General features: G+C 47.3%; 2 protein-coding genes across 2 annotated transcripts; one reads left to right on the forward strand and one right to left on the reverse strand.

The window, feature by feature from the left end:
* Positions 1-755: 755 nt before the first annotated feature.
* Positions 756-17,936, forward strand: LOC137913627 (integrin beta-4-like). The gene is made up of 41 exons (XM_068757268.1): positions 756-831; positions 1,554-1,636; positions 1,750-1,851; positions 1,950-2,154; positions 2,240-2,336; positions 2,457-2,628; positions 3,182-3,445; positions 3,543-3,632; positions 3,717-3,839; positions 4,066-4,233; positions 4,321-4,397; positions 4,489-4,697; positions 5,670-5,773; positions 5,855-5,950; positions 6,454-6,586; positions 6,705-6,830; positions 7,396-7,514; positions 7,604-7,637; positions 7,712-7,906; positions 8,000-8,103; positions 8,198-8,256; positions 8,355-8,378; positions 8,483-8,631; positions 8,731-8,910; positions 9,068-9,216; positions 9,295-9,502; positions 9,580-9,897; positions 10,357-10,520; positions 10,603-10,783; positions 10,994-11,131; positions 11,223-11,405; positions 11,550-11,678; positions 13,622-13,786; positions 13,863-14,003; positions 14,377-14,505; positions 15,595-15,744; positions 15,852-16,040; positions 16,131-16,286; positions 16,367-16,531; positions 16,696-16,809; positions 16,896-17,936. Exons 1-41 carry the CDS (start codon positions 756-758, stop codon positions 17,024-17,026), a joined length of 5,799 nt encoding a protein of 1,932 aa, XP_068613369.1. The 3' UTR covers positions 17,027-17,936.
* A 1,411-nt stretch (positions 17,937-19,347) lies between these two features.
* On the reverse strand, positions 19,348-21,958 carry LOC137913625 (erythroid membrane-associated protein-like). Its single transcript, XM_068757266.1, has 9 exons — positions 21,896-21,958; positions 21,687-21,785; positions 21,508-21,615; positions 21,178-21,324; positions 20,866-21,006; positions 20,685-20,736; positions 20,560-20,586; positions 20,053-20,079; positions 19,348-19,904 (listed from the first exon to the last, which is right to left on the reverse strand). Exons 1-9 carry the CDS (start codon positions 21,956-21,958, stop codon positions 19,348-19,350), a joined length of 1,221 nt encoding a protein of 406 aa, XP_068613367.1.
* Between the last annotated feature and the right edge of the window lie 2,389 nt (positions 21,959-24,347).

Genomic DNA, 24,347 nt, shown 5'->3' on the forward strand with positions numbered 1-24,347 from the left:
ACATTTCATGACACATAGTGCCCTTTGTTCACCCCCAGGCTGGAGTGGAGCTCATTTCTGCAGTTCCGTGTTTTCCAGATTACCCCCTATACTCCAGTAAAAACAATAATGAAATGAAATGGTTTTATTGTGAGCGGTTTATCATGTCTCAGCTGTCACAGTGTGTCCGACGAACATCCACGTAGACTCTTTAAAAGATCTCTCACATGGAAATACATTGTTCAAAGAATACAAATCTATTTTTATTGTGGTTGCCATGGAGGTGGAGGCAAAAGACATTCAAGCGGATCCATGCAAACCAAGAGCTTTAAAACTTTCTTCTTCAGAACTTTAAAACTGGAAAACTTCTGAGATCATTTGACATTCAGCAAATTTCCAGTCATGTCCCGTAAATTGGAGCGAGGGCAGAAATCTCGAGTTAAATATCTTCGTGCCCAGACTAAGATAACATTAAAAGGGATTCAATCAGACGTTCAAATGTAACAATCTGTTCCTGTATTCACGTTTAAATGATCTTTGGAAGACCAAGCCTGCTCTTCGTGTTGTTTTCTGAAAGCTCGGGGTGGAGGTAAAGGGAGTGTCTGGGCCCGCTCACCTTCTCTGGGGCTCGACGGAGGGAAAGTACAGATGGTTCAAGTTACACCCGCAGAGATTTCAGATAAAAGGCTTTCCCCCAGGCTCCATTTCTTTCCAAGCCTTAACTACGTTGCACATATTACATACGTGAGCGTGTTTGTTTCTGTGACAGGGAGGAGATGGGGAGATGGAGGTTACATCTCTCGTTGGGGATCGGCCTTCTGGCCATCTTATTGGCCTGCTGTTATGCTGAAGGTGAGAAATCACTTACTAATGACTTTCACACAAACGGCAACCTAAATATGAGTTGGCTATTCTTTTCTGGCTTTACCTTTAATTTCAGAGATTACTTCAGGTAAATCCTAAATAGGTCACTGTCGAACAGGTTTAGTCAGCTATGGGCTTGTTCAATCAGTAAATAAGCTGATTGATAGTAAATAAATGAACAATCATTAAAAAAAATTCAAGGACATTTCCCAAACATTGCTGAAATATGTGGGTTTTCCTTTTTTTGTTTACTATTTTATAGAGGTAAATATGGATAGTTTGTGTTAATGCCCTGCTCATTTGTGAGGGGCTGAGACTTAGAGGATTGTAAATATATTTTTAAAATTGATTTCTGTCAACTGACCTGATTAACTAAATAATAATCAAACATATAACTGACATGTTCTGTAAAAGCTGACTTCAAACTTAACAAGTTTCAGTAGACTCACTACTTTAGTACTACTTTAGTACTACTTTGTTTGTCATACTGTAAAATATCCCTGATGTCTGCAGTGGATGATGCGTTTTGTGTTTGCGAAGCTTTATCTCATGCAGATCAGGTCCTTGCTTTATTTTTATTTAATCCACCTTCAGATGTTCTCCCAAGGTATGTTTGGTGTTAACCCAGGTATTTTAGCAATGTTTCCTAGCTTTGATTCTCATCTTGTTGCCTCTCTGCGTCTCTTCCTGCCAATCCCCGCCCTCCACAGTGAATTACTGCTTCGCTTCCAGGGCCAGCACCTGCTCCAAATGTCTGCAGTCTGGGAAAGACTGTGCCTACTGCCCCGAAGAGGTGAGGAGGCACAACAGAAAGAGGATCATTTCTTTTAAGTCTTGCATATAGCTCAGTATGTTGACGTTGTTTCACACAAATCGGAACAAACTACAACCGCCCTGTCCCCTCAGACCTTTAGCGGCCCTCGCTGTGACCTGTACGCCAACGTTCTCGCCCACGGCTGCAGTGCTGCCGCTGTAATCTCAGCTCAGAGCAGCATGGTGATAGAGAAAGTAAGTCATTTATCGTTCCATCGTTCTTTCATGTTGTTGCTTCGAATCAAAAAAGCAAAACAAATCTTGACCCCCCCCCCCCCCCCCCCACCGCTCAGAAGCAGCAAATCAACATGCGGCTTCAGCAGTCGCAAGTGTCTCCCCAGCGGATGAGTATGACGTTTCTACCGGGGGAGGAGAAGCTGGTGGACGTGGAGGTGTTTGCTCCAACCAAAGGCCCTCTGGACCTTTATATTCTCATGGACTTCTCGAACTCCATGGAGGATGATTTGGACAACTTGAAGCGGATGGGCAAAGAGCTGGGTGAGCCTTCCTGTGCTGGCAGCGTGATGCCATGATGTGTGTTGGCATGCTGCGGGGATGCTGATGCTGAGCGTGTTCCCTGTAGCTCTACTGGTTGACAAGTTGTCAAACGACTACACCATTGGGTTTGGAAAGTTTGTGGACAAAGTGATTGAGCCCCAAACTGACATGAGACCCTCCAAGTAAGACGCAGAATGTGACATGAAGGCGTTGAGTACGATCGATAACATTCTGTAAATACGCAGCGCACGTGTGCGCGCTTCTTGCCTCACCCTCCGTCTCCTCTGCCTTCTCCTTCTCAGACTTCGTCAGCCGTGGCCCAACAGCGACCCTCCGTTCTCATTTCAAAATGTCATCAAGCTTACCAAGGACGTGAATTTCTTCACCAGCAAGCTCCAGAAGGAGATCATATCTGGCAACCTGGACGCTCCTGAAGGAGGTTTTGATGCCATACTGCAGGCGGCGGTTTGCAAGGTTAATAGGAAGGCTGGAAGCGCTCTCAAAAAACACACTGACAGCAACATATGGAATGTAAATTCATAAACGCTGAAATCTCAGTGTAGGTACATACATAAGGCTTTACTGCCTGTATCAAATTTAAACATTTAAGCAAAAAATAGTTTGACAAGAAAGAAGATCCACAAATAAAATCACTTAACATATTTAAAGCAACAATAATCCAGATTTTTATCCACTGACATCAATCTGTTTGGACTCGATTTTTCTACTAACCTAGTTGGATAGCGGATTTTGAGGCATCTCGGGAGGTTGGTCATCTTCTCCATAGAATACAAAAGTGTTTATAGGCGTGTGGGAAAGTGTATTACAGTAGAGGGTGGGCTGATAACAGTGCAGGGAGGGTTCATAAAGGTAAAAATACACATAAAATAAATCTAGTGTACACCTATCGCTGGGGGTCCTGGTACGTAACGCCCCCGAGGGACGAGGGACGACTGTACATCCATTGTGTTGGGCTGGCCCGTGCCCACTACACTAACCATCCTATTTACTGGACTTCCTCTTCTAGGATAACATTGGCTGGCGCACACAGAGCACACATCTTCTCGTGTTCTCCACTGAGTCGGCCTTCCACTATGAGGCCGATGGTGCTAACGTGCTGTCTGGAATCCTACCTCGCAATGACGAGAAGTGCCACCTGGACGACGATGGAAAATACGAAGAGGACACGACCCAGGATTACCCTTCCATACCCACGCTGGTCCGCCTGCTGGGAAAACACAACATCATTCCCATCTTTGCCGTGACCAACCACTCCTACACGTACTACAAGGTGTGCGGTCTTCAGAATCAGCTTTCACTGAAGCTTCTCCACGGTGTCGCGTTTCAGGTCGTGGCTTTTGAAACGTTCTTTGTGCTTGTCTTTGTAGAAACTCCAAAGGTATTTCCCCATTGCTGAGGTGGGTCTGCTGCAAGAGGACTCGTCCAACATCCTGCAGGTCATGGAGACCGCCTTTGAGGTAAGATGTCACCTCTTCTGACGGTCTCCTCGTGGATGAATATATTTTTTCGGATGGCTGGCTGACGTTCTCTTGCCGATTCAGAGCATCCGTTCCAAGATGAGCATCCGCGCGGAGGATAAGCCCAAAGCTTTCGAGGCGCAGTTCTTGTCCACCAGTGGAAATGTTGCACAATACGGGGACTTTGATTTCAAACCTGGCGCAATAGTAAGAAGTTATTCCCTTTTCATTACTGTCACACACATTTAAGTTATTAATGAATTTAAAACATCAAGTATCTCCTTCAATTTTAAGTGATTAACCATTGTTTTAATAATGTAAAATAACTGCTCTGAACAGGATGTGCTGGCCTTTTTAACCAATGATCCATTCATGTGAGTCTCGTCATGTCCCAGCTAAATGCTGCCATTGTTCGGACGGGTGTCTCCTCTAGGGTAAATTCAAGATGCTGCTCAAAGCCCAGCGAATGCTCGATGAGAATCCCGTCTGTCAGATGGATCCCGATGAAAAAGAGGGAACGATGAGAGTCAAACCAACAACCTTCAATGCTGCCGTCAACGTCAAGGCATCGGTTCTGTGTCCTACCTGTGAATGTGAGAAGGTAGACCCACAGTTTGATGCTGAAGCACACATAAAGTCACGCCTCCGTACAGTAGAGTCATCAGCGTAAACTTTATCTCTCCTCCAGACTGTTGTCCCTAGGGCAGACAGATGCCATGGCAACGGAGACCTGGTGTGCGGGAAGTGCCAGTGTTATAATGGCTGGTGAGAATTCTGTACCCCATGTTTTATCTTGGCTGCAGCCTCATGTTGAACTGCTCCAGGTCTCTGAGTTGTGGGCTTGTGTCTCCATCAGGCTGAGCACATTCTGCAACTGTTCAGCCACCACTTCAGCTCTGGTCACCAGCCAGTGTATCGGTCCAGACATGGCGGAGCCTTGTTCAGGCCGAGGAGACTGCCTGGAGTGTGGAACCTGTGTGTGCTACAACCCAGATCAGTTTGAGGGACCCTACTGTCAGTACGACATGACTCAGTGTCAAAGATACGGAGGCTTCCTCTGCAACGGTTTGTCATTGTTGAATTGGTCATCAAGGTTTGCACGCATGTCAGAGAAATCACTTCACAAACTAGCGCCCCAGATAAGTTCTTACATTGATCCGTTTGGATAGTTTAAAGTGTATAGGTTGGATTAGGATATTTGTGCAACTTAAATTGCTAGTGAAATGGTGACCATCTGTGCCATATGAAATGTTTTCATGCATTTTGCGTGCAAAAAGTCCTTGTTACAAATAGATGTCTTTTTCTTGTGAGAATCTTTAGTATGTGGAAGGCTCAGGCCCGCGAGAAAAACTAATGGAAAGGCCCAAAAAGACATGAATGTTAGAAATGGTTGGTCATTGGAAAAAGAAACTGGGATCATAAAATCAGTGTGCAGACTCGAACTGGAACACGTTCCTGGTTTAGGACGCAGTAATGGAATTAAACATTTTGAGTCAGACATGTTGCTTTAGAAAACCCATTTCTAAATGGAATGGAGCATCAGTCTAGGAATAACTAATGGATTGACTCGAGGAATAGGGCTGCTCTACTATAGACCAACAAATCAAAGCTTAACCCTCCTCAATCTCATCCCTGAGTGCTCAGACTTAAATAAGATTTAGTTTCATTAGCAGGAATGTGATACGGTGGAGCCTCGGTTCTCAAATGTAATTTGTTCTGTAGTGCTGTTTGAAAACTGAAACTATGTTTCCCATAATAAATAATTTAAACTTGATTAATCTGTTCCTATGCACCAGATTAATGTCCATTTGCATGCCTACAGTTATATTAATATGTAACTACGTGTATCTAATCAACAAATAACACATAGAAGTGTAAATAACACGAAAAACAATTCAAGTTAATTTCACACAATTTTGTTTCATTACAGATGCTGTATTTTAGTTTTTTGCCTTGTTTTAAGAACATTGACCTCTCACCCTAGCACAAACAATAATTATCACCCACAAAAACTGACTCCTTGCCCCCCTCCTTCAGACCGTGGCTCCTGTGTTATGGGTCGCTGTGCTTGCACCCAGGGCTGGGAGGGCGACGCCTGTGAGTGTCCAAAGAGCAACCAGACCTGTCTGGACAGCAAAGGCGTAAGTAGAGCACAAGGTCTTTGGAGATTTGGATCTCATATTGTGTCCCAGCTTGAACCTGACTGTCATTTTCTGTACCAGGGCGTCTGCAACGGGCGAGGTAAATGCGTCTGTGGCCGCTGCGAGTGCCTGAACTCTGGAATCGAGATGATGTCAACCTGCGAGCCGAATTTCCAGGTGTGTGAATGAAATTCACTACTAGGACTTTAACACAACAGTACTGAACAAGAAAACCAAAAAATAAAGATAAATCTAAAATGTTATTTTTGTCTTTCTTCTACAGCGTAAGAATAATGACGGGATAGAATGCATGTCTGGCCGCCTAGAGAAATATGAACAACCTAACAAGCGCTTAAATTCCTGTTTAAAACGCGGGTTAATGTCAAACAACAGCCTCTTGTGGCTGAAATGAGTAACGTAACACAGAAAACAAATTTTTACCTGGCAGAAATATTTTCATCTGTTGAAATTTTTCAGACTACAGTTTTACAAAATAGCCAGACAATTTATCTCATGATTTTTGTGATCCAGATCTGATTGAAGTAACCAAAAGGATTGCTACACAGCTTTGCAGAAGTTTGCTGTAGACGAGCGTTGCTCTAGTAACCAGTGTATGCCTGTAGCTTTTTAGTCTTGGTCTGTGTGGTCCGCCTAACCCTGCATGCGTCTGTCCTGGTTAGGCTCAGTTAGGTGGGTGCGAGTCCAGTAGGAGTTGTGTCCAGTGCAAAGCGTGGAAGACGGGAGAGAAGAAGGAGAAAGAGGAGTGTGATAAGTGCCCCTTCGAAATTATCCTGGTGGATGAACTCAAAGAATGTAAGGAAAGAAGAGGAGCACCGTTACTGATTTGTTTCTCCACTGAGAAGCACTGACACTGTAGTAACGCTTAAACAGCTCCTAGTATTCATCCAGATGTGCATGTGTGTCATTTCAGCGGACGAGGTCCTCGATTCTTGTAGTTTCCGTGATGAGGATGATGATTGCACGTACTACTACACTGTTGAAAACCCAAAAGATCCAGCGGTTCAAGACTTGGAGGTTCAAGTCCTCAAAAAGAAAGGTGAGCTGCGGGTTGGACTTGTGTCCAACATGCTCTGTGAAATGATTTCAACTATTGTACGTGTACTGTACATGATGGTAGTTGTGAGGTTGGCCCAGGTACAGAGTGCTTGAAGGTTCTGGGGTCTCTTGAGGTTTGCAGGTGTTTTCCAGTTTATAATCCAGTCTTGGTTACGAGGAAAACTGTTTGTGAATAGTGTACTGTACATGATGGTAGTTGTGAGGTTGGCCCAGGTACAGAGTGCTTGAAGGTTCTGGGGTCTCTTGAGGTTTGCAGGTGTTTTCCAGTTTATAATCCAGTCTTGGTTACGAGGAAAACTGTTTGTGAATAGTGTTTCTGGAAGTCGCACTTTGAAAGGCAATTTTTCTGATGGTTTAAACAAGACAGACAAGATTCATTGTTGTCTCTACAGCATTAAGGTGATAGCAAATCAAACTAAAAACACGAGCGACTGCTCAGTGACAGCACTGCAGCTCTCTGGGTCCCCTGCATCGAGTTCGATACTCGAGTCGAGTCTTCGGCCGGAGTTTTCTTATGACTGCGTTTCGACTTTACGCTTCCTCAGATTGCCCCCCTGCCAGCCTGCTGTGGTTGCTCCCGCTCCTCTTGTTCCTCTTGTTGCTGCTGGCTCTTCTTCTGCTCTGCTGCTGGAAGTACTGTGCCTGCTGTAAAACCTGCTGCCAGGTACACACACACACACACACTCACACTCGCTCCCGTAAAGACTCTGAAGTCTCAGTCGAAGTAACGCCGTCTGTCTTCTCCTGACGCAGAGTTGTCTCGCCCTGCTGCCTTGCTGTAGGAGAGGTGAGGTGTCTGTAATACTGCCCGTTTCCGTGACCGCTTTGAACTCGAGTCATCTTCCGTTGCGTTCCCTCCAGGTCGCATGGTTGGCTTCAAGGAGGATGAGTATTTGCTCCGCCAGTCTCTGCTCACCTCAGACCACCTAGATACACCAATGGTGAGGACCGGCCCCCCCAAAGGAACCGATGTGGTTCGCTGGAAGGTCACCGATAATGTGCACCGAGGACCCAACCACCCCCAGGCTCTGATAAAGCCCAACCCAAAAGAGACCAGTTAGTGATGTTCAGCTAAATGAGTACAGGGAAAGGCGGGTGAAAAGATGTGACGTTACAACCTCTCTTTGTGAATCCTGTTTCGCTTTGTAGTCCAGTACCCGATTTCGCTCCGGCTAAACCGCCTGTTCTCCGAGAACTTATCTCGCCCCGAGTCCAGAGACACTGAACAGCTCCGCAAGGAAGTGGCTGATAATGTGAGTCTGGCGTGCTTGTTGGTGACCACACATGTATGCGTGTTGGCGTAAGGATCGGAACCCTGTGGAATGTTTATCTTTGTCTTCCTCCCAGCTGAACGAGGTGTACAAGCAGATTCCTGGTGCCCAGAAGGTGCAAAAAACCTCATTCAGGTGAGATGTGTTAAACTAAACGTCTAGTAAGTTCCTCATCAGAATATCTGTCCTTCATAAAAACAGTCTGTCATTCATACTTGTTTTGGTTTTTGCAGGATGCAAAGAAATGCTGGGAAAAGGTAACTGGTTAATATAATGCAGTACGAGACAACGGCAACTTTAGCGTTCTTTTATGGACTTTTGAAGGTCCGGCGTGTCAAACATGTCCGTCTCTCCTCCTCAGGCAGGACTACACTATCATGGACACCGTCTTGTCTGCTCCACGCGGCAACTACCCTGACATTGTCAAAGTCACTGAAAAAAACATTCAGTCTGGAAACGTTCATAACCTGAAAGTGGTGCCCGGCTACTACACCGTGGCCACAGACAGAGGTCTGAATAGTTGATTGTAAAGTTTGTGGAGTTGAACCAAACTCTTTCTGAGGGTGTATCTTTATTGGTCTTGGGTTTTATCCTGCCCTTCATCTACAGAGGCTGCGGGAGCGATAGAATTTCAAGAAGGTGTGGAGTCGGTAGACGTTCACGTGCCACTCTTCGTCAAGGATGAAGATGACGACAAGAAGCAGCTGCAGGTGGAGGCTGTGGATGTGCCGCTGGGAATTGCTGGGATTGGAAAGCGCTTTGTCAACATCACCATCATCAAAGAGCATGGCGAGAAATCTCATTTATACGCAATCGAAAATCTAATTTGAGCTTATCAGTCATAGAAAATGAGCCGTTCAACTCTACAGAGTTCCTGTTACCCGAGCTAATGGGAAAGCATATCGCCGTCGTCATGGATTTTCATCATCCTCTTCTTCCTCCGCAGCTTCCAGTGTCTTCTCATTCCTTCAGCCGGCCTACACCTACAGCAGGCAGGACGGCGTGGCCAACATCCCAGTGAGCAGAGAGATAATGGAGGACGGACGCACTCAGGTCACCTACGGCACGCGCAACCTCACGGCCAAGGACAAGAAGGTGCTCTACGGCGCTCTATGTCTTAGTTGAGTGACCAGTGGGTGTGTAATCTCACCTAGTTCTTCCTATGTGTTTTAGGACTATGTGGGTACAGAGGGAGACTTGACTTATGGACCTGGTGAAACCCAGAAAATGGTGCCTGTACGTTTGCTTGAGTGGGGAGAGAAAGAGGGCCTCCTTGAAGACAAACAGCTGAAGCAGTTTGTCATGGATCTCAGCAACCCACGGCAGGGTGCCAAGCTGGGACGCTACCCAAGAACTACCGTCACCATTACAGACCAGCCAGGTGAAGGGTCACAACAACGCACCTCACTCTGCTGATCACAGAGCTGCTTACTGAACGTCTCATCTCGCTTTATCCAGAGCCCAGCGTAATGATGTTCAAGAAGGGCACCCAGAACTTCACCACGTCTGATCCAACCTACACCATCCCTGTGGTCCGCACTCGGAATCAGGACAGCCCCGCCACGGTGAAATGGCGCACCAAGAAGGCCCAGCGCTTTGAGCTATCTGGTCCACTAAAGTTTGGTCCTGGAGAGTCGGAGAGGAACATAGTGATCGAACCAAAGTCCCACCCAGGCCCAATCCACCCAGAAAGCTTCCAGCTGGAGCTGTTCGACCCAAGTAGCAACGCCGCAATCGGAGAGAGGAAGACAACTATTGTTAATGTCAATGATGGAGGTGAGACACGTTGGGGGGGGGATCAGTCATTTCAAACGACACTTAACAGGCATGAGTTAGTACATCAACATCTGTAAGTCTTTTCTGGAATGCAATGTAATTCTCTGTGTCTGGACTAAGGAAGGCTGAAGCCTCACTGGGAATATGGTTGTGATTAAACCAGGCCAAGGTGTGACAACGCAGAAGTTGTTCAGTCTGAAATTGATTGAAAGAAAATCTGTATTGGAGAACTGATGTCTCAGAAACGAGATTAGTTTTATTCTCCATCAGAGTAGGAATATTTTTAAGGAATTTTTTTGAGCTGCTCAGTCAGCATTTTCTGTGTGCTTACACGCTTTATTCAAATGACACCCGCTGTCTATAAAGTACATGATATTATTTCAGCAGAGTCCTCGCTCAACTCAGTGCTGTGTCTATTAAATGCTTGTCTGAACCTGTAACTTCTTCCATGTTCTGCAGTTCCCAGATCTCCAGAGATTGCAGCGATTCAACAGATGGGCTTCCCAAAGCCGAAGACCAGTGGTTACCTTGCTGCTCCATCAAACCTGAAGGCCAGAGCAACTGGACCCAGAAATATCCGCCTAAACTGGGACCCAGTGCCTGGTAACACCATGGGGTACAAGGTACATCAAGTCCACATGTTGAGCCAGGATTTACAGTAGGTTCTCTAACTCTGCATCTTTTCTTTCCTTTCCTGTGTATTAGGTGAAGTATTGGATCTACGGGGACTCGGAGAAAGATGCCCAGGTTTTAGATGTGAAAACTCCTCAAGCTGAGTTGAGCAACCTGTACCCCTATTGTGACTATGAGACGCGAGTGTGTGGCTACAATGCGATGGGAGATGGATACGAGACGGACATTGTTCCCTGTCAAACGCTGGAGGATGGTAATTATGGGGAATTTCATTGTTGCAGCTCAAAATCCACCTTGTAGGGGATGCCAGAGAGAATAACTGCACATACATAGTCACGCAAATACAACAAGCACAAAGTGTTGTTCTGGAAAGTGCCAAAATATCTCTGAAATTTCTGCTTTAGTATTCTAAAGCTAAACCTTATTTTGAATTCACGAAAGGGTTCCTCTCGTTTTTCTCCAGTGCCTGGTGAACCTGGACGTCTGGCCTTTAACGTCATCAGTCCGACCGTCACGCAGGTCAGCTGGGCGGAGCCTGCAGAGACCAATGGCAACATCACGGCTTACGAGGTCATCTACACGCCCATTAATGATGAACTGAGTAAGAGACCCGAGTCCAACCTTAAAAAGGAAATGACAAACAAATACATTCATGGCATAATTTTTGTCGTTGCCAAATTCTCTTCTCACAGAGCCAGTGGGCGCCCCTAAGAAAGTAAAGATTGACAACCCCAAGAAGCGAATGCTGTTGATCGAGAACCTCCAGAGCGCCCAGACCTACCAGTACAAAGTCCGAGCAAAGAACAGCGTAGCCTGGGGCCCCTTCAGAGATGCCAGCATCAACTTGGCTTCACAGCCTAGCAGACCTCTGTCCAGTAAGGCTGGACCGCTCACACTGGGGACACGCTGGGGACATGCTGGGGACACGCTGGGGACACACCGGGACACACCGGGGACACGCCGGGGGGCACGCTGTGTTTCCCTGGAAACAGATTTGATCTCTCTCTTCCTGTTTGTAGTTCCCATCATCCCGGACATTCCCATTGTGGATGCAGAGGCAGGAGACGAGTATGACAGCTTTCTGATGTACAGCAGTGAGGTACTGAAGTCCCCTGGGGGCTCAAAGACCCCCAGCGTCTCTGGTGATGGTGGGTACCCACGGACAAAACCAGTGACGGTGTAACTGTGTACTCTGATGCTTTGTGGCTGGTGAAGGATGCTTGGGATTGTGTGGCTGCAGTTATTTAAGTCTACCATGTCAGTGTTCCGGGGCAAACGGGTAAGTGTGTCAAAAAAAAGACAGACAATGCTGCAAAAAGTTTTGTCTCATCACCCACCTGAGACTGTTCCTGTAAGCCTCGGGATGAGAAGAAGGCCTCTCTTCCTGTTGACTGGCTCCCTCACCTTTTGTTCTTGCGTTAATATTTGCTTATTTTTGAAGAGTGACCGGTGAGAGTTGTGAAGTGGGGGAATGCCATCGTCCTCATGGCTGCTCCTTCGTGTAGACATTTATTTCCAACTGGTGAGAAAATTCTTCTGCAGGCAATGCCCAATCAGCCAGGTAGCAATGAGCTCGTTTGTCAGCGCGTCCCGTCGGCAATAGAAGGGCTCTGGGGGGCCTTCCCCAATGAAACCTGCCCCCCACTTGCTGCGGAACAATATCTATATCTTTAGCTGCATTTAAGTCGAACTGTGGAGTGAAACAAGCCAGTCTTTCACATTTGGCTACAAATCTCTTCCTGGACTGCTTACTTCTTCCCAAATGCAAGGTTGGAATTATGTCAAGTTGGTGGGGTCCGACCTGGATCTCCGTCATGTGTCGTGGAAAAAGCAAGTGGATGTCTTCAGGAGTCGGCTCAGCACAGACACAGAGAAGAGCTGTGATGAGGTCCCTTACCACGGCTACAGCCAAAGGCCCCTGCAAGGTGAAGAGCTCTCCATCAGACCCACAGACAGAGAGACGTGCTGCTAGCATGGCAGCTATTACGCACGGCCTGTCAGGCGCATGGCGAGGCGTTTCTTTCTGCATCAACTACCCCAGCTGGAGTTGATGATCTGGGGCAGGCTTTTCCAGGTGCCTGTCTCTGTCTGTCCTCCCTCTACACATGGGGCAGGTATTGATCTAGAGATTGCCTGTTGCATATTAAGGTCTAGTAAGTCTTCACTTAGGGCAGCACGGTGGCGCAGTGGGTGGCACTGTTGCCTCGCAGCAAGACGGTCTTGGGTTCCATTCCACCTGGGGCTTTTCTGTGTGGAGATTGTATGCTCTCCCCGTGTCTGCCTGGGTTCTCTCCGGGTTCTCCGGCTTCCTCCCACCTCCAAAAGCAAGCAGCTTAGGTCACTGAATTTGTCACGCCAAAAATGATCTGTAGTTGTGAGTGTGTGTGTGTGGTTGTCTGTCTTTTTCTGCGACCCTGCGATGAACTGGCGACTCATCCAGGGTGTACCCGACTTCTCACCCGTAGCCAGCTGGGATAGGCTCCAGCATTAACCGTGACCCGTTTGTCGGCTAAGTGGCTGTCAATGAGATGATTACAATCGTTCCGTCTTCAGGAAGATTACGTTTCCGCCTTTAGCACGCGCCGGTTCTCCACCAGGGGCGCTGTTCAGCCAAGAGCAACCAGTTTCCCACATCTCAGAGGAGCAGCAACAGCGTTGACCTGAAGGTGGAGAAAGGTCTACGGACAAAGAAGAACCAGTAGCTGCTAGCGGATCAGACGGAGCCACCACGGGTGACAGGAAGCCGAAGCCCAACGAGCACGCTGGACGCCAGGCTCGGACCGGACACAGCCCAAAGGACAGTTTGCAGGAAGGGGATGATTATACCTGCATTCTAATGTCCCCTTCTACATCCACAAAGTGTACATCAGTGCTAGCCTGGCTAGCTAGCATTACAAGTAAGGTGAAGAGGAAATTCTGTGAGAGAATCTAGTGGGCCTGGATCTACTGGTGAGAAACTGGCGACGCTTCCTCTTCAGATTGAGTCGGCCTGCTTTCTGGTGCTGCGACGTCCCAATCAACGTCCGGACGCTGACTGCTTCATGTCCTCTGCTCTGACGGCCCTTGCTCATACACTATTGTGGTTTTACAGATTTCATGATGAATGGGAAGTGGGAGCAGAACTTCCTTTTCCCAGGTGGATCGGGGACGCGTAACTTGTCGGCGTCGTCCTCTCCTATGTCTACTTTGAGCTCAAACTATAGAGGGGCTGGTGGCTTTACCAAAGACACGACCACCACCTACATGTCTGGACCAGGTAAGATGGATGGCTGTGAGCATCTGGAAAAGAAAGTCAAGCCAACTATCCAGATGCTCGTTCTTTCTTGTTGCAGGAAGCCCTCGTAGGCTGGATATGATCGGAGGAGGAACAGAAGTCATCATGAGGAAGCGCTCCGAGAACAGAGGCTACACAGAGGAAAACATCCGAGACTCTATCGTCATGGGGGACGTGTCGAGCAAGTTCCCAGATCAAGGTCAGGCATTTCACCTCAGCAGGGGTTTGGATTTACTCCACAAGTCAGTGGGAAGAGAATCGGCATCGTTGTTGTGGTCAAAGAAAGATTTTACTCTGGACTGCAGCGTTTCGGATGCCTCTGCTGGCCGGGGGCCGATGGCTGGGGTGTCTTTAGCAGGGCTGGAGCTGCCGGCTGCAGGGGAGGCCTTTCCACACTGACTGTCGCTGTTTCTCCTTCCCCTTACCTCGACTTTGCTCCGAGTTTTATTTTACCTCTTTTTTTTTTTTTACTTCTCTTGCTACCTGCCCTACCCCTCTTACTATCCTGTTCCTCTCCTCATTGCCACCCCTTTGTCCTCCTCCTTTGCCCCCCCTGCTCAATGCACCATCAGGTGGCTACACTGGGATGCAGAGCAGCTCTCAGAACCAGTTCAGCTACAGCCTGTCTCAGGGTTCGAGAGCCAGGACCCCGTCTTCAGACGTCACTGAAACCCTTTATAATCTGGACAGGGTGCTCCAGGGTAAGTCTGTGGCACACAAACCAGAAGGCACTGGGGTGACTTTGCTGAGGGGGGTGCCCCGTTAAGTCGTTTCACAGTAAGACCTCTGATTGTCTCATGCCTTGTCTCCCCTCTTTAACATCTTACCTGCTGTCTTACGTGCTTTCTGCACCACACATCTCGAATATGTTGCATTAAAAAAAAGCAACCGTTCCTTTAAATCAAAGTTCTGTCGGTCATGTGATGCTTCAGTGGTAGCCAGGACGATGACGCCAGATGTTTGAGAGTAAAATAAGCAACCAGAACAGGATGCAAACACGGTCATTGTTCAAAGTGATTCTTTACATTCACTAAATTAAAGCTGCACTGATGGTCCAAACACGTTGGAACAGTTAGAACGCCAAACAAACGCCGTCAAAGACATAACCTCCTTGGCGGAGTCATAAAGGTGATGATGATGTCACAGCCTGCTCTGGGAGCTCTGAAGTGGAAAAAGGAAGCAGCTAACGCTAAAGCTCTATTGACTCAATGCCAAGAAGAGTGTTAACATCAGCCTGAACTCGCATTTGGAAATAGCATAGTTGAAAACGAAGATATTGAAGTGTGAGGAATAACCAAACTAAAACTCTGCACAACTTGAATTCCATCCCAAATCCTTGTAAATAAAAGGTTGTCTGGTTGGAAGGTTGAACAGGATACGTGGTTCGATTGATTCACATTTATATTCCCTTTATTTATCCTTTCATACTCTTGACTCTAATGCAGGCATGGGCAAACCAAGGCCCGGGGGCCATATGTGGCCCGTTGGTCTTTTTAATCCGGCCCGCCAAACTTGTCCAAATTATATCATTAAATAAAATTGTATTATAATTAAACCTCATTCATTTGACCTTTTCCTTGTAATGCTACCTGTAAAAGGCCAAATCCTTTAATGCTATAGCTTTCATGTGTCATTCATATTAGCTCCCACAAATACTCCATCCATCTGTTCTGTCAAATTTTAGAACCAGTTGTGGCCCGCGAGTCACAAAGTTTGCCCACCCCTGCTTAATGTCACTTTGCTTTCCGTCAACATTAATGTTCCTCTTGTCGTTCTGTGTCGCCCATCAGATGCGCGTCTTGCCCCCGGTGTTCCAGACACCCCCAGCAGGCTGGTGTTTTCTGCGCTGGGCCCCACTGCCCTCAAGGTCAGCTGGCAGGAGCCCCACTGTGAGAAAGACATCCTGGGCTACTGTGTCCTTTACCAGCTGCTGAACGGAGGTAGCCGGACTCCGTAAAGTCTGCTCACTGCAGCGGCCGCTGCACCACCGGATCATCATTTTGGAATGCTCCTTTCTAACGCCAGACGCCCTGTGTTGCTCCGGTAGGTGAGGTGAAGCGTATCGGTGTGACCAACCCAGCAGAGAACTCTGTGATCATCCCGGACCTGCTGCCCAACCACTCCTACCTATTTAAGGTGAAGGCTCAGAGCCAGGAGGGCTGGGGTGCAGAGAGAGAGGGGGTCATCACCATTGAGTCAGCTGTCGACCCCAAGAGCCCCCTGAGCCCCATGCCAGGTAGCGACTGTGTTTACTAAGCCACTTTACTAACACAAAGCAGCCACGTCTCTCTTCTCACCCCTTCGTCTGTTTGCTCTTCCACTAAAGGCTCTCCTTTTACTCTGAGCACGCCCAGCGCCCCGGGCCCGTTGGTCTTCACCGCTCTGAGCCCCGATTCCCTTCAGCTCAGCTGGGAGAAACCTCGTAAACCAAACGGAGACGTCCTGGGCTACGTAGTCACCTGTGAGCAGCTGCACGGTGGAGGTAAGGCTTTTTCCCCGTTTTTTTTTTGCTGCTGTTTTTCAGGTGTTTATATTCTGACCCCTGTTTCTCGTTGGCTCCAGGAGATGTGCGTTCCTTCCAGGTGAACGGCGACAGCGCCGAGACCAGCCTGACTGTGCCCAACCTGACCGAGAACATTCCCTACAAGTTCAAAGTGCAGGCTCAAACCACACAGGGCTTCGGCCCCGAGAGAGAAGGCATCATCACCATCGAGTCTCAGGATGGAAGTAAGATAAATGACTGACAGTGTTAGTGTTAAAGGGATGAAACGAAGGCTGCCTCAAAATGTCTGAATATAAATATCAGATGTGTTTTGCGTTGCCAGATCCCGTTTAACCCGCCCGTCGTTATATTCCGGTAGAGTAAGCTAACATCTGCGTCGCTCCTGCAGGTGCTTTGTCTCAGTACAGCAACCAATCAGCGGTGAGAAGGGAAGTCTTCCACATGCCGACGGAGGTCCGAACGAATGTTTCTCACACCGTGCTCAACGACCCCTTCTTCTCAGGTACTGACGACGCTCCAGTCGAGCTCGTTCCGCTGAAAGCACGGGGATCTGTTTGCATGTGAACTCTACCCGTTCTCCTCCAACAGAGGGGGCGATGATGACCACGCAGCACACCGAGACCAGCGGCATGGTGACCCGGCAGATCACCAAGGAAGTGGTTCAGAGGAGCGTCATGGGTGGAGCCACCGTCACCAAGAAGATGTATTATGAGTCTTAAGATCTGATTTCAGTGCTCGTAAAGTAGCTCCCAAAGATCCAGCGTGATGAGGAATTATATCCGAGGCTCTTTTAAAAAGCGTTGGCTTCACTGTCGCTCACAAACAACCTCCTGCTACCCGTCCGGGGTGACTTTCTTATTTACGTTGTTTTGCGTGTTCGATTTTCGGCACATTTTTACGCCGGTTGTCATTCCTTTCATGTTCCAGCATGTGGGCTCCAGCACAGATGAGGGTAAACATCGACCTTTGTTTTGACCGTTGCTGCCGACGCATTTCATTCTAGTGCTAGATTATCCCACGTGGTAAAACACACTTGGGCTTTGTATCAGCCGGCAGGGGCCAGCGTTCCGCCTGTGGTTCCGTGATCCTCTCATCTGCTGTCCTTTTGCTGTTTCAATCTAAAGCCACTCAGCTACACACCCCACGTGTCTGTTTGAGATTAGCATGTTTTCAAGCCTGGGTTGAACTTGTTGTGGCTGTTTTATGGGGGGGGGACTAGATTTGTAATAAAGTGTGAGAGTTTTTTCCAAACATATTTAATATTCAGCTTTTTTACTTAAGTGAACCAATATCAGTTTAACACTAAATATTTGTTCCATTTCCACAAACACAGGTTGGTGTTTGTCTTTATTTTGGCAAACAAGTGATTTGACAACAAATGATGAAATGTTACAACGACGTGGCCTCTTATGTTTCCTGGCTGCGTTTTGCATGGGCTAACATTTGAATGCTGACCTCTTAGTATTTCAGAGAAATGGTTTGTAATGACAAAGATTGTATTTGCTTCTTTCTTCTTTAGGCCTCGGAAAACTTTTTTTTTTTTTATCTGTCCACCAGAAGCATATTAATTACATTGTTACTTTCCTGTTTGTCAATCCTGATGCACTTAGTTGCATTAAATAAAATGTGTATGACATTGTAAACCTTTGAGTGGTGACTGATGACGAGACGGAGGGCGTAACACTTTATTTTTGCATTGATATGGTAATATTGTAGACAAACAGAAGCACAAAACAAGCTCATGCCTTACAAATGTGTGCAGGGAGTCTTTATAGGAAGACGCAGACAGTGGGAACCGACTTCACATGCATCAGTGTGTAATTCGTGTGTGCGTGTGTGTGTGTGTGTTGGCGAGCTCTTCATCGGCTGATGCTGTACCTGATGCACAAGCCCAGCGCAGCCGTTCACCACCAAGTAGTAAAAAAAAAGGGGCATCAAAAATACTTCACTGTATCCTCACAACCTCAGGTGTTTTCCACGTATTGACTATAAATGATAAACGGGTCATTCCTCGCTATTGGTGACTTTTCAGTGTGCTAACCTTTGTGAAAAAAATAATGAATTTTTCTTGTTTTTAACATTGTATCTTCTGACATATTGAACCATCAGGTACTTGTATTGGTAGAGCTAAAGCACTTAAATAATAATTATTATGGGTGCTTAATTCAGAAATGAACTGTGAGAGTTTATATATCGAACAGGGTGGAATTTCTTTTTACTAAATTAGCCATTGCTCTATGAAAGAGCAAACTTATCTATCCGTCTCTCCCGACTTAAACGGTACTTTAGTCTGTAGATCACACATGTTTTGGACTTTTTTCAAATGTGGTTTCTTCATAAATTAGACTAACAGGGTGGAAATTTAAGAGTAGGACATACAGATTAACACCATAAAACTGGCACAAAAAAAAAAGGCAACATATTGTTGATGCTCACTTTGCTCCTTGTATTTCCCTCCTAAAGAGAGATTACACTTCCTGAATGCTCGTTCATGGGAATTGTCGTTTTCTTTTGTTCAGAAGGCTAAAAACCACAAACTAACAGGGTGGAACGCAATTTCAGGGACACTAAATAAATTCAATGAAAATAATAAATAACATGAATATATCCATTTATATATATTTATAATTAAAGAGCTTTTAACTTGAACTACACAATAATAAAGACATATTTGTACTTATTTATAATTATATTGCAAATGTTTCTCATTGAAACTGTAAATTTGCTTTGGGGACATCATGAAATGGCACGTATGTGCCTAAAAAGGTCATTAAAATTACATTGTAAAAATGTATTGCATGCATTAGTTTGTGTTGATGTTATAAAGAAGACCTCAATCTACAATAAAAGGCTTTCATTATAAACAAGATATTAAGAGTTATTTCCTGGGAACGGAAAAGTCACCAAGAGCCAGGAATGACCCAAATTTGGATCTTGATTTTGATCAGACGAATTATGAACAGCACACAAAATGCGGATCCACTAAACGGGGAACAGATCAAAAGTACAGATTCTGTGGCCGGTGTGTGTGTGTTAATCTTCAGTTCCAGAGGCACGGCCCGGGGCAGAGGCACGGCTGCCTGACGCCTGCAGGTCTGATTGCCAGGTCGTTGACCAGCTCCACAGTCCCAAACAGGGGGAAAAGTTCCTCGGTGAACTTCTCGTTGTAGGTGTACAGATGGGAGCGCTTCTCCACGTCGTAGAACGACAGCTGGCCCTGCTCGTAGTCCAGGTAAACTCCAACTCTCCTGGGCCCCAGGCTCTGTGTCAGCGGGATGGCCGGCACCGTCAGGGCCTTCAGATCTGTGCCTCTCTCCAGACGCAGACTCAGGTAGCCCGTATCCGTGTTGAGCGAGCGGAAGCCCCGCCTCACCGCGGACGCCTTGGCCACACCGAGACGCCAATCCCGCCCCCCCACCTCCACCTCCCAGTAGCGACGTCCGCAGGTGTATCCCTCTCGGCCCACGGCACACCACCAGCCGAAACGCCGCCGGGACCACGGGGCTTCCTGCCGTTCCAGACCGCAGCGCATGCGCTTGCCATCACTGGAGATGAGAAGGTCAGGGTCGGCCGAGTCCGAGTCCAGAGTCACCTCCTCTGTGGACACGGAGAAACAAACCTGAAGAATGTGACGATGAGGAGCGATGAGGAGCGAAGACGAGCCGACGGTATCACTTCCACCTCTTCTTGTCCGTTAGAAGTCAATAAAGAGTTCTTAGTAAAAGACGGCATTTAGTGTTCGTACCTGCAGCCTCACAGATCCAGTTCCACACTGAAAAGAACAAGAAGAAAGTCACTCGTAGTGAAGAAAAAAGCAAAGTTAAGTCGCTCGATAAAGTGTGTCCCGACAAGCCAAACACGAAACTGCAGCTGGTCGGTGAACCCAGGGAAAACACTGAGTCGGTGTGTGTGTATATATATATATACACTGTGTGTGTGTGTATATATATATATACACTGTATATATATATATATATATATACTGTGTGTGTGTATATATATATACACTATGTGTGTGTGTGTGTTAGACTTACCTGAGCACCAGAGTGAGATCAGTCAGGACTGTGATCTTTGATTTGCACCCCGTTTAAATACATTCACATCTTTAGCTGCCTCAGCAGTTGCTTCTGCTCTCTCGTTTGATTTTGGATTCTCAAGGGAAGTGCTGCCATTATTTGGTAACAAACAGCAGGAGCTGTGCCTGGCAATGCTTTGGTTTCACGTTTCACCAGTAGTCGTGACTTGGACTCACCGCTGTGGGGGACGTAGCGGACGGCGTCTGAAAGGAGGGACAGTCAAGCGGTTCATTGTTTCGTCCCACCGATCGTTTCCTGGTTTACCATCTACAGCACTGTAGAAACGCAGAGTTACACTCACCGATCTCCTGACTCCTCTGCTTTCTCACCAGCCACTGCTTTGTCACATCCTCCTGACGAAAGGCAGACCATGAAGCGAAGCGCGGGGGAGCGCCTGATTTAGGAACGCTTGACGCAGTTCTTTTAAAATCGAGTGGGATCCGGCTTGTCTTCACGCTGGAGACACTGAAAGACGTTCATACCTTGGCAGGGCTGTCGGCGTTCAGCACGGCCAGCATGACCAGCTCCATGGCTGGGAGCAGGCTGGGCAGACGACCCCTCTTCCACTGGAACTCCAGGTCGTCCAGCATCATGAGGACCGGCTCTCCGGGCCAAACGGTGGGCTGAAACCAACGAGGGGGAAACGATGAGCATGCTGCTGCTCATTAGTGCTTAACGTGTGATCAGCACCGCTCCGTGCACGCTGGGATGATTGACAATGATCCTGATCAGACACAAGGACGGCGCTGGGTCACACGTTAATCGCCCACCAGCCACCGCCGTCCTGCGGTCACCTTAGGTCTGCTTTTAATCTCCCGGGTCCAGTCCAGGATGACTCTTTTGTGGGGCCCCATGTCATGCTCCCCGCCTGACTCCAGCATGCAGAGGAGGTGTCCCCTCCAGTCCTTCTTCTCTGACGTCTCAGATGGGACGATCCTGGGCTGGACGAGAAGCATCAAAGGAAGGTGGCGAGGTTTACTCGAGCAACAGAAACGTAATCAGCCGCTGCTACGATAGACGGTTACGTTGCCTACATCGATGGGGTTTGGGGTTTTGGGCATATTGCACAGAGTGCCTTAGAGTTGGGGGCTTTAGGAATGCGCCCGATGATTGGCTGGACGTACCTGCGGTCTCTTCTCCAACACAGCAGACCATTCCACAATGAAATCTCGACACACACTGGCCGGCCAGATGTCCTCACTGGTCCAGATGTGGCAGAGGATGTTTGAACTCTATGGTAGAAATATGAAGAGAGATGAAGGCATGCTAACTAGACGCATGCATATCCTGAAGGAGAGCCGACCTGACAAATTCTGTTGAGTTCCCGGGCCAGCTCCATAATAAATAACTGACTCTCCACCAGCAGCTCCTTCTTCTCAAGTTTGACTCGCTTACGAGTCTCCTGGACAAAAGACATGGAAGACAAACAGGACACGCGACGTGATGAACATTTTGAAGCACGGTGAACAAAAACGAAAACGTTTGTGTTGTCCCGGATCAGAAAATCTGTACTTTAAGGCGGATCTTGAGCTTTTTGGCCGGTTCGATCAGGAACTGCAGGCAGTCCTTCATCATGCTGGCAGCTGGAAAAAGAAGAAAAGTGAAAAAGCCTTAATGGACTGGCACTCGCTGCAGCTGACTGAGCTGCTGTCGCCCCGGCAAATCGATGAGGAAGCAGAAATCTGTAAGTTATGTACGTGTGTGGAGCAGAACGTTCACCACAGCGCTGCACTGGGAGAGTCCACAGAGAAATGATTATTAGCTATGAGCCATCGTTGCAGGAGCAGCAGGAGAGATGAGGATCCACTCGCTGCTAGAGCAGAGAACAGGAGCAGGAGTTCCTGTCATGTGTGGGTCGATGCATCCTGAGCATATTCCTAAGAAGAGCTGAGACGGCAGCCGAAAGCCGTTTAAGCCGCTGCGGAGGATGCCGGGATCGTCGATTCAGCAGTCCACCCCCGCACGATGCCCCGCGGGGATTGGCTGTTCATTCTGTAGTGTAGGGGTGGCAGCTGAGCCAGAATGTGCTGCCACTGACTCTACAGGGATTGAAGATGGTATTGGGAGTTTAGGTTTAGGACAAAATAAACTCTTTATCACTATTTGCAGTTTAAATGTCCGAACAAAGCCTGTCTTCAACCCTTGATGAGTGTCTTTAGTTCTCTAGATCTTCAGAGAGGCCCTTCAGCTGCTGCGAAGGCTGCAAACATGACACGGGAATCTTAGCCTTCAAGTCTCCAGGTCGGGAATATTACCAGGTTCAGCTGCTGCTAAGGCTGCAAACATGACACGGGAATCTTAGCCTTCAGGCTCTTCCGAAGTCGATCCTCGGTGGACGTGGCGACCTGACGCCCGCGGGCACCGTGATGGCCACCCCTGTTTCAAAGCTCCACTGCAGGGCATCGTTTTCGGCAACAGCATCAATCTTTCTCCTTCAGACTTACAGCCAATCCAAAGGCGCTAAAGGTTCCACTTTTATTTTGTTGCTCCCCAGAACAGCGTCCCAAAACGTCTCTATCATAGCTTCATGTTTCTGAGACACGGCGGCTGATTATTAAACATCTTTGCGTTCAGGCATAACTTTAGGCACCGACTGAAAACATTTGAGCCTTTAGATCAAGCAAGCCTGTTAAGGGTTGCAGCGCTTTCACAACATGCCATTTGCTCAAGTGCTCATATGAGTATATTTGGCGGTAAGGACAGAAGGTGGAGGCTCAGTGAGGTGGTGCGTGGATTAAAGGAAATCCGGGATTACTGTTGGACACTCAGGTAGTCGTTGGAATTTAGACCAACCGATGCCTGTCAGCATGAAAACACATTCAAACCTCAAACCTTGGGACAAATTTAAATGTCATTTATCATCAGGGGGGGGGAGCTATAGTCCATTATGTGCAGTCTTCATTATATAATTTTAAAATGCCAATGCCACGCATGATCAAACGCACTGACGTATTTTACTAATAGGATAATAATATTTGATTTCATTCCCTCATAAGTTCAACAAATGTTGACTATTAAAACTGAAAAAGTCGAGCCTGACCTTGAAGACGATGATTTATCGGTAGAAAAGCGGCCGCTGCTCCTCCGGGCTGCTTCCTCCTCTCGCCTTAGCGCGTCGCCATCCCCGTGAGGAGCGCGTCCCTCCAACTGCGGCGCAAGACGCGGAACGCGCGCTCCAAATCCGCCTCCTCCGACCTGCAGGTGGACCGAAGAGCCACACGAAGGCGCAATAGCGTCTGGATTTAAGATGAACAAAATGCTGTTTTAGAATCCTCACTTTAAAATACGAATATTCCGAATTCTAAGAGAATGTTAGAATGTCACAAGCCTTAAATGTAAAACATAGAATATACAAAGACGTTCCTGCTGAAACATGGCGTACCTCAAATCCAGAAAACGTCTTACGCACAAACAAATCCAGACGTATGAAACCGTGCGTGCGCATGAATCAAAGCACATTTCCATTGTACATTCCAATCAACGTGGAACTGAGCGCACATGTTGGAGTCGCCAGCCCCGGCTTGTTTAAATACGCAAATCGTATTTAAATGACTCTTAACATTCCCTTGTCAGAAAATTAAAACAAAAAAATAAAGGAGCCCGTAAAAAAGAGGAACTTTACAGAAGGCGAGTTGGAGACGCTTTTAACTGAAGTGGAGGCGCGCAAAAAGGTTTTTTTTGGCACGCTGTCCTCCGGTAAAAGCCGTGAACGCGAGAGGAGCGTGCGTGTGAGGCTGATAGAGACATCTCACACTTTACGCACGGAGTTATTAACGTGAGTTCTTTGCACACAGAGACAATCAGGGGTTCGTTAGAAAGATCTGAAGCTGCATTTTAACCAGCAAACAGCAAGTCACTAACTTTAACCTGACTAGTAGTGATGCAGTGAAGACGGGACAGTGTTTTTACAGTGTTTTTAAGTAAGGCGGCCATTGCTGACGGTGTTTTCAGCTCCACTTTGTCT

Source organism: Brachionichthys hirsutus, unplaced genomic scaffold, assembly GCF_040956055.1.
Source record: "Brachionichthys hirsutus isolate HB-005 unplaced genomic scaffold, CSIRO-AGI_Bhir_v1 contig_882, whole genome shotgun sequence".
NCBI classification, from domain to species: Eukaryota; Metazoa; Chordata; class Actinopteri; order Lophiiformes; family Brachionichthyidae; genus Brachionichthys; species Brachionichthys hirsutus.